Below are 17375 nucleotides of genomic sequence, written 5' to 3'. Positions count from 1 at the left end.
AACTCAGTTACTACTAAGGTACAGATACATCATAAGGAATATTATACCTTGTTATTGTAAAGTCGTTATTTGAGAAACATCTTTAACTGGTTCAGTAACTATTACATTAATACTCTACTGGAGTGTACACTTATTGATGGCAACAATTAAATCAATACAATTATTTCCGAATGTGGAATACATAACGTCTGAATTCATTTAACAAATCACACCTGTCCATCGTCCTCCTCGACAGCGAACCATCTGTTACAGATGAAGACAAACTTCTGCTCGGTCTGCACATCTCTGACAATGAGGTACTTGAGGTACCATGACCCGAACTTGCCTTTGCCGGAGTTGTCGTGCCACACACGGGCGTAGTTCAGGGGACCGAGGGGCCTGGGGGTGGAACATTATAAGACATTACTTAATATGAAGATCAACAAATAAATAAATGGTCGACTCCGGACCTGACAATCCAGTGATGACATCATTGAGCATCTATCTACGAAATTGGGATACGATGACATGTATCAACCGAGGCAGCGAGCCTAACCACCCGATCACATTAGTCGTGTGTTACGAAGCATGGGTTACTGAAGGCCAATTCTAACCCGGATCTTAAAGAGGATGCTATTTGAAGCACCATTGGCGTTTGTTGGACATAATCCTTAACTGGAAGTTATAACAATGGTGCAGAAAGGGAACTCCATTGTGAACCTTTCAGGTCACGTGTTACATAAAGTCTCCCAGCTTTTGAGCATATCTCGATGACTTTCTTTAAGATTGAACAAATAATTCGTTGTTTCTTATGCGTTAATATCTGCTAATACATGCATCAACCAAGTTACCGAGCCTGACCACCCGATCACATTAGTCTTGCGTTACGAAGCATGTGTATCTGACGACCAATTCTAACTCGAATCTTCACGGGGGTATCTCACAACAACATGGATATTATTTTTTGCATATTGCAGCTTGTTGAACGGCGCTGTAGTCAAGCCTAGGCGAACAATCTAGTGGTCGACAGTATGAGACACGACAAACGCCATAATATATATTATGCAAGTCGGTAACCCATCTTGGCAGCCATTGTGACTCCCAGACCACGAGGTCTTCAACTGACAGTCTCTGTTTACTGTAGAGTTGAAATCTCGTTGATGTACCCGAGCGAACTATACGTAAGTAAACACTAATGGCGTGACAGACCACATTCGGCTCTACTCAAAGTGGTAATGTGATCACGTGTACGTCTTGCGTCACATTCAGCTTTCCTCCCACATGGTGACGTGTTTTAAATATTGTTCAAAACACAGTTAACCCAAACTAACTGAACTAAACGTTTAACTATGGTAAAATGAAAGAACAAGGAGGTCCTTAACTTCTTTTGAGTGGTATATTTCAATTTAACTATACTAACTCTGGCACAGTCATCAAGAAGGCATCAACGTTCCCTCGCCGGAAGACCTTCCGTTTGTCGTCACCGAGCATGCGCACATCGGTTTCGTCATTCTCACCGGACAAGATAAGGAACACCTGAAATATACCACATGGGACACTGTAGTCACTTGAAGAATATGCTAGAAAGGCCGTCTCTGGCACTTGAAGAGAGGGACAATTGCAGTCCCGGGAGTTTGCATCATGTCATCAAAACTGTGGGTCAACGTTTATGTGTATATGTCTAGCAATACATGATTACACTGATGTAATGTCTCAATTACATATTAGTCACTATTTACAACGTCCCTAGCTAGATAAAAAGGGAGTCGTGGAGTATTGTCTTGACGAGACATAGACATATACTACGCAAAAGAAGTTAAATAACATCCGATTCTTTCAGAATAACTAGTAATTTATATGAAATAATCGGGTGTTCTTTAACATATTTTGAGTAGTATACACGTAGTCTCCTGAGAGAAAACGAACGAGTAGTACCTTTGAGTCAGTTCCAGCATTTCTGCGCATGCCCGTCACGACAATGACTTCGTAGTAGTATTTGTCACGACTATCGTTGTCTTTCAAAGGCGTAAGTCCAAGCTGAAATAGAGCGGATGTTGGTACAGGGCTGTTCAAAGATATGTTCACGCAGGAATAACATTGACGTAATATCATGGCCTGTGATTTTAATGACAAAGGTCGCGATCGTGGCGGTTTACCACGGCTAAACCAACGACATTATTTATATAAATAGTCTATGTTATTTTTATAACTTCTGACGTCACAAAGCAGCCTCCAGCACGTGCGCGACGGAGGTCAGAGGGCACAACTTGCACGTGTGGATTTCGAGTTAATCTGATTTTAATTCCGGGAAAACAATATCTTGTGCTTCCCCTACATGACGAGTGTCAATTACGTTTACGTCACGTTAACTTGAGTATTGACCCCAACAGTTCCAATTTTCATTAATGTTACATTTTTGAACATTGAGCGGTGCACACTGGAACAGTGCTTACCCTTTCGAGATCCTTTCGGTCCTTTCTCCTGGCCCAGACGACAGCGAGCAGATAGAGCACGCATATCACCATCTCTGTGATGTAGATGGTGGGGTTCTTGTAGAAGTCGGCGTTTGCGAAGACGAAGTTCCAGTCGATGGTGTTGGGGGCTACAGCCCAGCCGCCTCCGAATGTCGTCAAGTGGTTGCAGTAACAGACGGTTTCGTTGTAGTTGGTTTCATCTCCAACCTGATGAAGATTATGTCATAAAACAATGCGTTGTGTTGTCACAGAGGACATGTATGATTGGGTAACCTTAATGTAACCTACCAGTTGTCTACACGGGAGCCATCGATCGCATGTGAAAGGCGTGACGACTAGCGAAGCAAAACTGAAGTACTTACTACAATATGATATTTTTCATTTTCCAAGTCTTCGTTGCACATTAATGAACGGAAAAAAACTACTAACGGGGCGATAGTCATATTAAATATTAATGGCCGAATCTTTGATTCAGACACACAACAATGCATCCTCGAAAGGCAAACGGGTTGTCGTCCTTCAGACCAATGGGCAGCTCGAGTTCTTATTAAGATGGATGGTTTTGGTTTGTCCTTTAACCTAAATGTTTGAATAGGAACAGTTTTTTGTGTTTGTGTGAAGCGGCGAGGGTCAATGAGTTTGGCTTTCCCTGGTTTTAGCAATAGTCAAGACCATACACGAATACTGACCTCACTCGTTGCGGGAATCAAATCCGAATCCGAATCAAATTCGAATCCGAATCTTCAGCTTGGTGATCATGAGCCAGCTAAATGCTTTAACCACCAGTGTATGCCACTACAACGTTACCCTTGAGGTTGCATTTTGTGGAGTCTTTGGTCATTCGTCTTTTAGCCACCTCTTTTCAAGAAGCAGACTATTTTTAACGCCGATGCTTCAATGTCTTTAATATCTGATGCAATCCCGTAAAGATCCGGAGTAGAATAGGCCTTCAGCAAACCATTCTTTCCGTAAAAGGCGACTATACTTGTCGTAAGAGGCTACTAACGGGATCAATAAAATTTCGTACTGACGGGAGTATGGGTAATTGTGTCTTGTTAAGTGTACCATAACCTATTAACTGAAATGTGTCCACTTTCTATAGCAATGGACCCGTGAAGATGCTTGCCGTAGAATGCGACTATGCTTGTCGTAAAAGGCGACTAACGGGATTAGGTGGTCAGGCTCGCTGACTTGGTTGATGCATGTCATCGATCCCAATTGCGTGGATCGATGCTCATGATATTAATCACTGGATTGTCGGGTCCAGACTCGATTATTAACAGACCGCCGTCTTATAGATGGAAAATTGCTGAGTGCGGCGTTAAACAACAAATCAATCTATGTGAATGAATGCACTTACCTTCTGTATTTAAGCAAATATGTGCCCGTGTTGCAGGTTTATGCGAGACAATCGACGTGATGCAGACAGTTATTACCGATAATTTACAGACCGCCGTCATATAGCTGGAATATCGCTGAGTGCGGCGTTAAACAACAAACAAACAAACAAACAAACAAACAATATCCGAGGCTCAAGTTTTCCCACTTACGTAACATCCATCTGATGACCACTGCTTGGTGGTCTCATCGAAGAAGTAACAGCCGCTGGTGTAGGTGTAGACGCCAAGCTGGAGGTCGGGGTGGGTGGAGTTCAGGTCTAGTTTGTTCAGGTCAGCGCAGGATGTGATGGTGCTTGAGTCAAACCCTTTGGGGACAGGTCGGAAACCTAGCCATACGGTGCCCGTGAACTTCTTGACCTTTCGATTGTCCATTGTATAAGACATGGTTCTTGGGGGTGCTGCAGGATAAAGAGAAATAAGGCGTAAGTGAAGGAATGTTGTTTTATGGCGCCACCAGAAATATGCCAAGCGGCCTGTAAATAATAGAATCAAGGCTCGGCGGCGACCAAAGCAGTTGGGGCCCGAAAAATGAGGCATGAAAAAATTCTATTTTTGCAAATGACAAAGTTTTGTATTTGAACAGTAATTTGAGACCTGTCATGTATTATAGGGAGATGAGGGGATGTCATGAAAAATAATGTTATATTCCTTTGGGGGCATGAAAAATGTGACATAAAATGACCTTTTGTGAACGGACCGCAACGCGAATATACATATTAAGTACAGGAAATTGAAGATTTCATCCCTTGTTCGTGACGCCACAGAACATTTTCTGTGACGATGTACTAACATTTGATTGAGCCATAAATGTTAGTGAACTGGAAAACCAAACTCTCTACACCCCCGTACATAAAAACTTTTACAATAAAGACCAAATAACATGTTCCCAAGTTAACACGGCGTGCTGTTTATCAATCCATGATAAATTGTTACAAATGTATTTGAAAAGATCTAGTTATTCCTAGATATGCTACATTACAACGAAAAAGCAGAAGCAGATGTGTAAATTACCGAGAGTCTTTGGTATGAAAGCAACGTCATCACATATTCCTTTTTCTATGTTAGATAGCTCCCCCATCTTAACAACGAGGAGAACTTGGATGTCGGGATCGGCAAGGTCCTGCACGTCCACGTGGATGGAAGAGTCGTCGCCGGTGAGGTTCACCTTCGTGTAGTAGAGGTTGTTCCAATTTGCAATGTGTAGTTCGGACTCCGTGTAGTTAATAGGGCCACTAGAGGAATGTGCAATGATGATCTTGATAGGTTCGGGAGTGTTCTGAACAGGGATCACGGATCCGTTCTGTGACAAAAACTCCACGGTCAGGTACTGTGTGTCTGGTCCAAGACTGGATGTAGAGTCGGCGTATGTGTTGATGTCTCTCTTGGTAGCCATTGCCTGCAAATATGATGTCATAAATGAAGCTGTATTATAACTATTATAACTATGCCTTTACCGTAGCATCCAAACTCATTATGTGTACAAAAATATGATTGGCCATTTGGAATTATATCTTCCTTAATAGCTAGGCCATCAGAACTATTTTCGCCAGAAGAGAACCAAAGTAGCATAGTTAATGAAAGGAAAGAAAACTTTTTCGTTAAGTTTCGGAAAATCGTAACAATAAAACTGATAAAATTTGTTTTTTACCGGACGAAACAAAAATGTTTGAGCTCGCAATTAAAAACAACACATATGGGGCCTGGGTTCTTTTATCAAGATTAGATATGTTTTCAGCTACAGCTACAAAACAAGATATTTTTTCAATTAAAACTATGAGTCTGAGTTTTTTTGTCGTCCTTATGTTGAAGATTCCATGTCTCACCGATACGACAGCAGTGTCGTTCTCTCCGAGAAGGTTCCCGAAGATGTTGGAAGCTGGTAAGGCTAGAGATGTTCTTGTGAGCGGCATGTCGATAATGGCGCCTCCGGTTTCGCCAACGTCAACATGGCTGATGGTGCCGACGACGGCGGGGGTACTGAAGTCTAGTCGCTCCCCGGGGGTGAGAGTCTGCGCCATTTTCTTCATTACGACATCGCGGATCTGTTTTACGTTGCCAGAGTTGCCTGATTGCTGCAAGGTCCAAAACAACACGTTAGATATATTTTACTGTAGACGTAACGTTGGATGACGTTGTTTCCATACCTATGGTTACACTAGTATTCTGCCTCACAGATTCATCTGTTACATATACAGACAACATATGTAACCAGCCGTGAGTTAAGGGACCTAATGGGTGAAAACATCCCAGCAATATCACGGTGGGGGACACCAGGAATGGGCCATTTTCAGACTTCTAACTGTTTTATTTAATGACTGCAGTTTCTAGATATTACGTCTGATCAATTAAAAATAGACATGCATGCTGCAGTGATTTGAAATATATTTTTATTACATTACGAACTGACGAGATAAAAAAGGTGTTTGTGTACCATCCGCACACATGGCGAATGGAAGTAAGTTGACGGGAAATCATTATATATATATATATATATATATATATATATATATATATATATATATATATGTGTGTGTGTGTGTGTGTGTGTGTGTGTGTGTGTGTGGTGTGTGTGGTGTATGTGTGTAAGTGAGTACAAGGTGAGACAAGGTGAATACATATGTGTGAGACAAGGTGCCACTTACCACCTCCTCCTGTTCCACTGCGTGCACGTTCTTGGCGTGTTGCTTGAATGGGTCGGCAGAACCAATGACACCTGCATAGAGGAACAGCAATCAATGCTGTGTCGTTTTCTGACTTACGTTGGTTAAAGTGAAAACCCCCGATTGATATGAATGATCTGCACTCTAGCAGGGTGTGCCTTCAGGGATACAATGCCCCGTTTTCGGGCCTCAGCCCTCGTGTCGTTTTATTCACATTAGGATTTGGCCAGTGTGCATCAACCCCAACCCATCACCCTTCATTAAAAATCCTGGATTCGCTGCCGGGGTGGTTGTTGAATGTGAGTGTTTTAGGTTTTAAAGCAGCCTTTAGCCATATTCCAGCCATATCACAGTTCGGGATACAAAAATGAGATTCATACACTGTAACCAGGGTCTGTTCGGTTTGTCGAGTGAACGTTTTAACCACTAGACTGACTATTCCGATTAATGTGCAATTATGAATTCAATATGTGATATAAACAGAAAATAGTTATGGTAAATAATTTGTAAATCTTACTTGGATCGGAGGACTCGAGATCCGTGTCATAGATAGGGTACTTGTCAGATTTCTTTGCATTAGAAATATCAGTGAGTGTTGGATATTCCTCGTTTACATCGATGGACTGAAAAAAATAGAGTTACACTTTACATATTATTGCAGAGTACAGGCAATACTGTTTGCAGCGTGGATAAAAGGAAGACTATGCTCCATGACCTGTATATGCTCACTCTTAGTCAAGACGTTGTAGAAAGACTTGCTCCATGGCATACTGCATATGCTCACTCGTAGCCTAGACGTGGTAGGGAGACTGTGCTCCATGACATACTGCCTATTTGCAATCTTGATATGGAGACTATGCTCCGTGGCATACTGCCTAATTAGAATCTTGATAGGGAGACTATGCTCCGTGGCATACTGCCTATTTGCAATCTGAATAGGGAGACTATGCTCCGTGGCATACTGCCTATTTAGAATCTTGATAGGGAGACTATGCTCCGTGGCATACTGCCTATTTGCAATCTTAATAGGGAGACTATGCTCCGTGGCATACTGCCTATTTAGAATCTTGATAGGGAGACTATGCTCCGTGGCATACTGCCTATTTGCAATCTTAATAGGGAGACTATGCTCCGTGGCATACTGCCTATTTAGAATCTTGATAGGGAGACTATGCTCCGTGGCATACTGCCTATTTGCATTCTTAATAGGGAGACTATTTGCACTCTTAATGGGGCGTCTCTATGATCCATGACCTACTGTTTCCCTGTCATCATCCTTATTAACTGCAGTGATTTGAATCACACAACTCATGAAAAGAATGAACTGGAACTGCGATCTGACCGGCCTTACTCTCTTTTAATAACTTGTGTTCATATAGTTAGGTAACACTTGCAACGTCGGAAATAAATCGATAATACTTTGAGAGCGTCGAACAATACGTAGATAAGCATGTTTATTTGCTACGCCTACCGTGACGGCATCTAACGTCGTTGTTAGGAGTGCAATGCCAACTGCCTTGATGACTTCCGCTGAGGCGGTCATACTTTCCAGTTCCTTCGCTATCTCTTCCGTCTTAGAAAGGGTCACGAGCTGGGAACAGCAATGCACAACGTTGAAAACATTCAAACATAGGTAAATCCAACACAAGCTTCACACCTCTAAACACCGTAGAACTATAATACGTCCTGCGATAAACAGGGCCTGGTTGATTTACGTAGAAAAACTCAACCAAATATCAATGCATTAAAGGTGAGGGACATGCATAAAAAGGACACTACCCCAGTAAGTTCTACTTTGCTGTATTTGACCTTCATACATATACAATGTCATTCTTTCAGTGAGAGTAAATTTGGTTTAACGCCGATCTGAACAGTATTTCAGTAATACCACGGCATGCCAACTTGATGTGGGAGAAACGTCAGAAGTGATGCGGGTTTTAGACGTTTACCACTTTTGTGAAATTCACGAGTATGGTGCTGACAAACCTAGAAACATAACCAGTGCGAACTGGGATTAGAAACATTGTTTTCAACAAGAATACAAATAACATTGACTTCATAAGGACACTCAAGGTAGCACATCTCACTACCGTGCGTATAACATATAGATTAGTTGCACCTGTAGGGAACAGGGGCGATAATTCCTACAAATAATATGTAACGTAACACAAATATCTGATTCTCGATTCTCTCCCTTCCCACCTGCGCGATAACCTCGGACTCTTGCACATGACTCAAATCTAAATATGCTTAACCTTACAAACTGCGTGTTAATGAGTGAGTGAAAGAGTTGGGTTTAACGCCGCTTTAACCGTATTCCAGTTATATCTCAGACGTTTACCACTTCTGTGAAACCCAAGAGCACGGGCATGGTGCCGACAAACCTAGAAACAAAATCGGGACGAACCGGGATTCGAACCCACAATCATAGGTTTCTGGCGTGTCCAAGGGACGCAACTCTGCACGGTGAATCACTGCGCCTTAGACGACTGGGTCACCCGTACCCCCGCGTGTTAATGAAGACAGAAGAGCCTCATCACATGGAGATAAAGTTTCTTGCTCCGATCAATAGCAAACAACATCTTTGAACATTATTTATCATCTCTGATTAACAAAATCATATATTTTTAATTTGATGCTTATGAATAATGGTGGTATATACGTGTTATTCTGCGCAATAGCTGGATGAGGGCAAACCAACATGAGCTGGTATTTATTGAACATTCAACCATTGTAATAACATGTATCGAATTTTTAATTTTAGCTCGCAAAAACTGATATCAAGCTTCGGTGCTTAAAGGTTATAAGCTAGCTTAATTCATACAACAGGGGCGGTCGGGTAGCCTAGTGGTTAAAGCGTTCGCTCGTCACGCCGAAGACCCGGGTTCGATTCCCAACATGGGTACAATGTGTGAAGCCCATTTCTGGTGTCCCCCGCCGTGATATTGCTTGAATATTGCTAAAAAGCGGCTTAAAGTCATACTCACTCACTCATACAACAGAGACAAAGCGTCTTATTTTACATATTCTAATCATAATCATTTCTACAATTGAACATCTTAATTGCTGCTCGACATTCAAGAGTGCGTGTGGTTTGAACGTTGGCGTGGATTTTAACAGTATTCCAGCAATGTGTGTGGCTTCACGCATTGTACCTATGTTAAGAATCGAATCCTGGTTTTCGACATGAGGAGGAGGCTCTAAATGAACAATTGTATTAATATACTCCACAGCACCTAAGTATGTGACAAATAACTCTTTAGCGTACTTTATTTTGCCTTTAACAATGGAGTATGTTTCGGAAGATAAACGAGACTGATTATGTTTCTTGACGTTTTATATTTAAATTTACTTTTAAGGATCATCAACCAGACTCTTCAAGCATGGGTTAAGCACCCACAGAATCGGACCTGGATTTTCGGAGCGACAGCCCACGCTTTAACCTCTAGGCTAAACTTACCTGACAGTGTCTGGTACACTCATTAGCCTCCGAGGAAACAGTATGAAGACACGTGAGGACTTGTTGCATGGCCGCCGGATCCGGAGTCGTCATGTTGGCGCAGATGTCTGCGATCTGGTCTCGGATCTGTAACATGTTACACAGTAACGTCGATCTCCAGATACACTGTTACACATACAGTAAAACCTCATCAACACGAAGTTTAGGGGACTATCTAATATATCGAATTAGCAGGACCTCGAGGCAGACGGATTTTCTATCGTGATCATTTAAATGAAACTCCGTCGGCTTAAGAAATGTGTCGTGTTAAATGAGTTTTACGACGCTTAATAGTATCAGAACAATAAGTGAATATTATGGTGATGATTATCAACATTGCAAATGTTTAAAGATCAGTTTGTTTGTTCAGTCAACAGTTGTTCCTGTATATAGTCATGATATATAGTTATTTTATATATCACCCCCCCCTCCCCCTCCAAATTAATTTGAAATTTGAAAAACTCCCCGACCTCGGGTTACATGTAAAGTGGGTGAGTACGTGTTGTTTTACGGCGCTTTGAGCAGTGTTTCAGTAACATCATGGCATGTACGATTAATGTGGGAAGAACCCTTAAAATGACGCAGTTGCTACTGACGCATTAATTGCCAATGAAAAACAAACGAGCATGGATGTGGTGTGTTATTAAGAACCTTATTTGAAACGATTTTAGAATTCAAACCACAATCAGCGGATCCTGGTACGAGAAGGGACGCAACTCCCTTCCTTAAGTGTGTATCAGAGTAAACATAAATATCATCTCCGATGTCAGATACAACACTTACTGCAGCATTGTTGTCTCTCTCGATGTTGTATTTCTCAATACGAGCTGCCTGATCAGCCAAGTTGGCCTAAAAATACATCAAAGATATATGTGAAAACGGATGATAGACTTCATTTGTTATTTTTAAAAAATAAATCATTTAAAATGAACAACTCATTGTAGATTTACAGTATTATCTGCAGAAACAGCTTACGCTAGCTGTTGCATCATCCATTCCGTTGGCAACGGTGTTGTCGCCGGGGGCGAGGAAGGAGGTGTATTCGTTGTTGGGGCCGATTCCTGGTACACGTTGGTACTCTGTAAAACCATACAATACACATTACCGTTTACTATCTAATAAACCGGTACAGCCTTGTAAGTGAGAAATTAAATTTGAATTTGGCCATATACTCTTATTATTAATGTTAAACTTTATATGACGAAGACCTACAATATATGATACTCTTGATTGACATGTGTGAGACTTTCGCTGAAATTAACAAGATAATACTTAAATTCTAGATTAATTTATACAGTTTTGCATCATACAATAAATCTATAAAGTGTTATTAACTGCAATATTGATACTTCCTTGAATATATGCCTAATATTTTATTAAGTGTTTCCTCTGTTAGTGACGTGTTAGTGGAGCGGGTTGCGGACACTGCATTCGCGTGATCATGCAGGGGGTTGTGTTAAGTTGTGTTAAGTTGTGTTAACATGGTTACATAAACACTGACATGGGTGAGTAATAAGTCCAAAACCAATACAGACACACACATGCACACACCCACATACACAGACACACACATACACACACATACCAGGTAGTGTGAGTATAGTTTTACACCCACTGTGAGGACACCAGCAATGGACATGCTTATATGCTCCAAATCATGCAATGGACTCTGCTTTTAGCTGAGATTTCGGAGATTATGGAAAGAGTTCGAGTTCCTTTTATTTATTCACACATTGCATCATGTGCGGAATCGGAGCCGGGCATTCGGTCTGACGAGCGATCGCTTTTACCACTAGGCCACCCCATCGCCCTCTGAGTCGATAGAAGTATTTACATCTAGATTGGACTACTGTAACGGCCTCCTTAGCAACATTAGCAAAGATCAGACACAACGATCAGATACAGAATACAACCAGAATAATTACCCAAACCAGAAAGTTTGACCATTTCATTCCAGTTCTAAAACGACCCCGTTTCTTGCCCAAATCATCACAGAAAACTTCAAGCTACTCTCCCCTGCCTACCTACGCTATAACAATGAGCTATACCTCTTTGCAACCAACAGGTTCGCTACGACCCAATGACAAAATCTCATCTCAACAACAAAAGCTGTAACGACTTATGAAAAAAACCCTTCAAATATGCAGCAGCTTCATTTTGGAATGATCTACCACTTGAAATAAAACAATCCCCAAACTCATCATCTTTGAAGAGACAGTTAAAACACTCCATTTCATACAGGTTTTCCCATAAACTGTTTCTTGACTCGATCTCTCCCAACAAGCGCGCAGAGCATACATCACTGTGTGAATGTTGGGGTATATAAGTGTACATATTATTACGTATTTAAGGACCGGAAAGCAGTACGCTGTTTTGAACTGCATTTTGTTCGAGTTTGTCCATCTGCGACTTTATAAAACTTATTAGGAATGGCGTGTTTAATGATGATAAACAGCAATTCTTAATCCAGACTTCACATCAGAAATACCACCATAACCACAAATCTATAGATGAAACGTCCTACAGGAATTTTCACGTTTGCAAGGCTTTTATACCTTAAACATTTTCACCCATAGCACAGCGTGTGACAAAATACCTGGTGTAATTGGACTGTGTTTAAACATTAGCCTTAAATATAGTTCAAGGGTAGGTTATGATAATTGTTAGTGTATATTTAACATCTAACACAACATGCATATTAGTAAAGTATAATAACGATATATGAACATACACAATATATTAACGAATCTATAAACATATTATACAAATCATACACTAGTATTACCACTTTGGTTATCAGAAAACGGTCATTTTCGATCCACTCATGAAAACAAAAAAAACCATCTGAAACATGTATGTATTACGACATATTTTACGTTTTCAGTTACAGTTAGGAATTTGATAAAGTTTGGTTCGTACAATGATTAATAACCAAAATATTACGACTGTTACCACGTTGATGAATAGATAAAACTTATATTATAAAATATCAATATTTTCTTGCACGAATGTATGCAAATGACCGTCCTCTGTAACGTGTCATGGCTGACAGATATATGAACATTTCTACATTTACTATATGAAGGCGTTCTACAAGTAACATATTTATAGAGAACCAATGACATTCCTGTGTGTACACATCTTTCTCAGCGAAATGTTCATTAATACAATGAGCAGCCCCATTCGCAACCACTCGCCCATTTCCGTAACCTGCAAAAATACTTCTTTCTCTGCAGATGTTGTGTGCGAAAATACGACAAATATATCGGAACAGAATTAATATTTCTCTGATCAAATAACCCGTCTTGTAAATTTAGTTTAAGGTACATTTGGCAATCTCACATCACACCATGTGTCCCCTACAAGAATTTGACAATGCAGAATAATTTCAAAAGCCCTAACAAGACTTCAGAACAACAACCATGAGATTATGGTAATGAGATTACATAGCAGTCCAGATAGTAGTTCAGCAAGTGACATGTTTCGTTTTGCACGTTTGGGGTAAGACGGAACCCAGTCAATAAAATGTCCACGACAGTGGCGCGAGCATGTCCCTGTATGACACGAGTGGCGACGAATGGAACACATCAATTACACGCGCAATGTTCTGCTGTGCCATAGATCCACGCCAAGCCAAACACTTAGCTCGGTATTCCACGTTGCAGGTGTTGTTGATGAACAGAAACTGAATAAAATCACATTAAAATTCATGTCTCCAACTGGCTTTTTACACAGGGAACACTTTGTCTTTCTTGGATTGAGTGAGTATGGTTTTACGCCGCTTTTAGCAATATCCCAGTAGTATCACGGCGGGGGTCACCAGAAATGGGCTTCACACATTGTACCCATGTCGGGAATCGAACCCGGGTCTTCGGCGTGACGAGCGAACGCTTTAACCACTAGGCTACCCGACCGCCCTCTGTCTTGGATTACAGATGTTGTGTTGGGCTTTAGGTCTTAAAAGACGTTGTGTTCATTTGATTTATATGCACGTCTTTCGGTGATCTGAGATTAATAACTACCTTGAGCGTTTACCTGAAGATATTCAGCCTAACAACATTTCGAATTTACTCCTACACCCTCTATTCAATTCGAGAAGGACCCTCAGACACCTCTGTGTTTCGAGTCTACGATTGACACTAATCTTGAGCCCCGACCACCAACCTTTTTTTCTGGATGTGCACCACAGGTTTTCCGTATTTTATGACACGAGCCTACATTTGACACGCTACACTTCATATAAACCAGTGATTATCTTCAATTTGATGGCACTTAATTGTTTATGGAAACCACGTTATTACTGAGAGACTGCTAAATACTGTTTTTCAAAGAAAACATTTAAACCCCCATAATCTCGACCATGTCAGGCTATTTTCGAATGGAGTGAGTGAGTGAGTATGGTTTTACGCCGCTTTTAGCAATATTCCAGCAATATCACGGCGGGGGTCACCAGCAATGGGCTTCACACATTGTACCCATGTCGGGAATCGAACCCGGGTCTTTGGCGTGACGAGCCAACGCTTTAACCACTAGGCTACCCGACCGCCCCATTTTCGAATGGAATAAATATAACACACATATATCTTATTCCTCCTGCACCTTTCGTTTTTCTATGGGAAAAGTCACCATTGTAGAAGAAACATTTTCATTGGCCCATTTATACACACACTGGTGGTGTGCTATCTTGGATCTTAACCCCTGAGGGTGTCTGATCATGAACATCGAATAACTGTGTAATCCTAATTCGCCTGTGCTGAAAAAAACTTTGATTAAATGACAAGAAACTCCATCCGACGAACACCAGGCAAAGCGGCGTCATGCATACCTATCTCGCTCATCTTACTCTCGGTGTTCAGTAGTGTAGCAATTTGGGTCATTTTCTCCGTTACCGCTTTCTGCTCCCCGCTTGCAGCCAGTTTGTCAATGGCCGTCTGAGAAAACAACTTCTCGTTTGAAGTCCACGCTCGTATCTGATCTACACTGGCTGGGGTGACCTAATGGACAGAGAACATCAATGTTAAACAGAGACGAGGTTAACGACCAAGGATGTCTGAGCATTGTAAAACCATCTTCACGAGGCAAGTGAGTTAACTGACTATAAAAGTCCAGTTTCCACCCTTGCCGAACTAGGCTGGTATTATGGAGTAACATTTTGGCTGGGCTAACGAGTCTATGCATAGTCCAATCAAAATCGCGCACCGAAATCGAAATCCGGTTCGTAAAAAGTCATGCAGATTTCGGTCGACTGCAGGATTTGCATGTGCACCGCTAACTCGTTGTCAACAGATATTTTCTATATCTTTTCATGTTTTTAATCAAGGTGCTCACGTGATTTGATGCACTTCGCGATGTAAGACTCGTTTGATCACAATATAGATCTTGATTATCGATCAGATCGTCTTGACTGGGCGCCACCGTTTTGTTTGAAGCAAATGCAAGTGATACGAGAGGTTGAATCTGATTGGTCAATAGGAGAGGCATAGAAAGGACATTACTCGTAATAGCCACTGGTGGCGCTACGATCGAGCCCAGGAATTTCAGCCTAGTTCGGCAAGGGTGGAAACTGGACTTTTAAAGTCAGTTAACTCTCTTGCCTCGGAAGATGTGTAAAACTGGTCCACAGCATGTATATACTCAGGGTTCTCATTTCCTGCCAGCTTGATCTGCATCATAATATGTGAGTTATCAGACAGAGTGGGCATTTCATAACGCCAACCAAACTTGCCCATTGGCCTATCTCTCTGTTAAATGCCATTGGGATCGCATCCGTGGTCGAGTGGATGAGTGGAGAGCGGAAGGGCGATGGTTCGATCCCAGCGGGGTCATACCAAAAGACGTTAACAGATGGTACTTGTTGTTACCCTGCCTGGCGTTCGGCATTAAGAGGATCAGACAAGGACTGGCCGACTTGTAGTGAGTGTACTTTGTCTCAGTGTGGTATCCAAGGTGCTGAGGTGTAATGGGGTTTAAACGTCGCGTCCAAGATTATTTCACTTATATAGCGACGTGCATGCACGTATGTGTGTTTATGTGGCTGCTTGTACTAGTCCGGACTGATGCCGATTTATAGTGCTAGCTCACTGAGATACCATGCCGCAGTTTAACATGAATACCCCACTCAGACACAGTATACTGACTCCGAGCCGACCAATCCTTGTTTTAGCCCCTTAATGCCGATCGCCAGACAGGGTAACAACAAGTACCATCTTTTAACGTCTTTTGGTATGACACGGTCGGGGATCGAACCCCGGAACTTCCGCTCTTCCGGGCGGACGCTCTACCACTAGACCACGGAGGCGGTAGTGTGGTATCCAAACTGCGGCATGACATTTCAGTGATCTAGAGCTATAAGACCGGCATTAGTCCGGACTAGAAGCTACACACACACACGTGCATGCACATCGCTATTTTCGTGCTATAATCTTGACGTTACCTCCAATTTCACCTTACGTCACCTTTACATGTGCGAGATTATCCACCTAGTTTAAGTCAAGGCCTAAGTAGGATAGTTTCCAAAGAGGTTCAAAGAAATATATTGCAAAAGATCTACGATCTGAAATCAGTTCAGTTTGAACTTAATAATTCTAGGTTTCCTTTTCTGAAAAGTACTTCTCTAAGGTACAAGTCGTTGGTCATGTCGATACTAACCGTCACGTTGTCGATGAAGAAGCTGTATGCGGCGCCCAGGGAGTCTTTCACGTCCACCCACACCTCTTCCTTAAAGTCGTCATAGTCCGCCCCCAATGGAGGGTCGATTGTGACGTCACTAGCCTCACGGTACGTCGTTATCTGTTGGGCGAGTTCGTTGTTCTTGTGCTTGCCTGGAGTGGAAGTAAGTGAGTTAAAGGTTGGCATCGAGCGTTCATTTCAAGAGCTGCTCAATCCCTCAACGAGGCTTACATGGTGCTATTGTAGCATTACTGAATTCTGTTCGGTTTTCTGCACTTAAGTCCAACGTGGTATCAATCACGCGAGCTTTGTGAGGACAGGGAATTCCAGTCTCACGAATTTAGGTAAAGTGTTACTTTTGATACTCCAGCCTTTGGGTATCGCTTGATGGCTTCCTCTAAATACATGCATCCCATATCACCAACATAATATAGCCACCAATAGAGGAAAAGACATGTGATAGGCAAACACGTGATCGATAACGTGGCATTTAAAGCAATCATTGTGCCCATAGGATATTGAGACGCCATGCATTTAGCTATGAGCGGACACCAATCTCTGATATTTGCATGTAAATCAGTATATTTAATTTCTTACGCCCAAAAGAATCTGTTTCCGCGGATAATCGAGACTGGTTGTTTTCTGGCGTTGACGATGTTTTTTTATGTAGTGGTTAAAGGCTCTTAAGACGCCA

General features: G+C 41.8%; 1 protein-coding gene across 1 annotated transcript in view; it reads right to left on the bottom strand.

The window, feature by feature from the left end:
* LOC139467976 (polycystin-1-like) overlaps positions 1-17375 on the bottom strand; it is a 62571-nt gene that overhangs the window by 9690 nt on the left and 35506 nt on the right. The window contains exons 16-30 of the mRNA XM_071249600.1: positions 16661-16833; positions 14838-15006; positions 10988-11091; positions 10796-10861; positions 9974-10099; positions 7985-8104; positions 7031-7136; positions 6496-6566; positions 5677-5925; positions 4865-5249; positions 4004-4251; positions 2433-2660; positions 1915-2016; positions 1400-1515; positions 213-378 (exon numbers count right to left, since the gene is read on the bottom strand). Coding sequence (XP_071105701.1) covers positions 213-378; positions 1400-1515; positions 1915-2016; positions 2433-2660; positions 4004-4251; positions 4865-5249; positions 5677-5925; positions 6496-6566; positions 7031-7136; positions 7985-8104; positions 9974-10099; positions 10796-10861; positions 10988-11091; positions 14838-15006; positions 16661-16833 — 2429 coding nt within the window. The remainder of the gene's footprint in view (positions 1-212; positions 379-1399; positions 1516-1914; positions 2017-2432; positions 2661-4003; positions 4252-4864; positions 5250-5676; positions 5926-6495; positions 6567-7030; positions 7137-7984; positions 8105-9973; positions 10100-10795; positions 10862-10987; positions 11092-14837; positions 15007-16660; positions 16834-17375) is intronic.

This window comes from Haliotis cracherodii, unplaced genomic scaffold (assembly GCF_022045235.1).
Source record: "Haliotis cracherodii isolate W230 unplaced genomic scaffold, xgHalCrac1.p SCAF_2, whole genome shotgun sequence".
In the NCBI taxonomy this organism is placed as follows: Eukaryota; Metazoa; Mollusca; class Gastropoda; order Lepetellida; family Haliotidae; genus Haliotis; species Haliotis cracherodii.
This window is presented reverse-complemented; position numbering and strand designations above follow the sequence as displayed.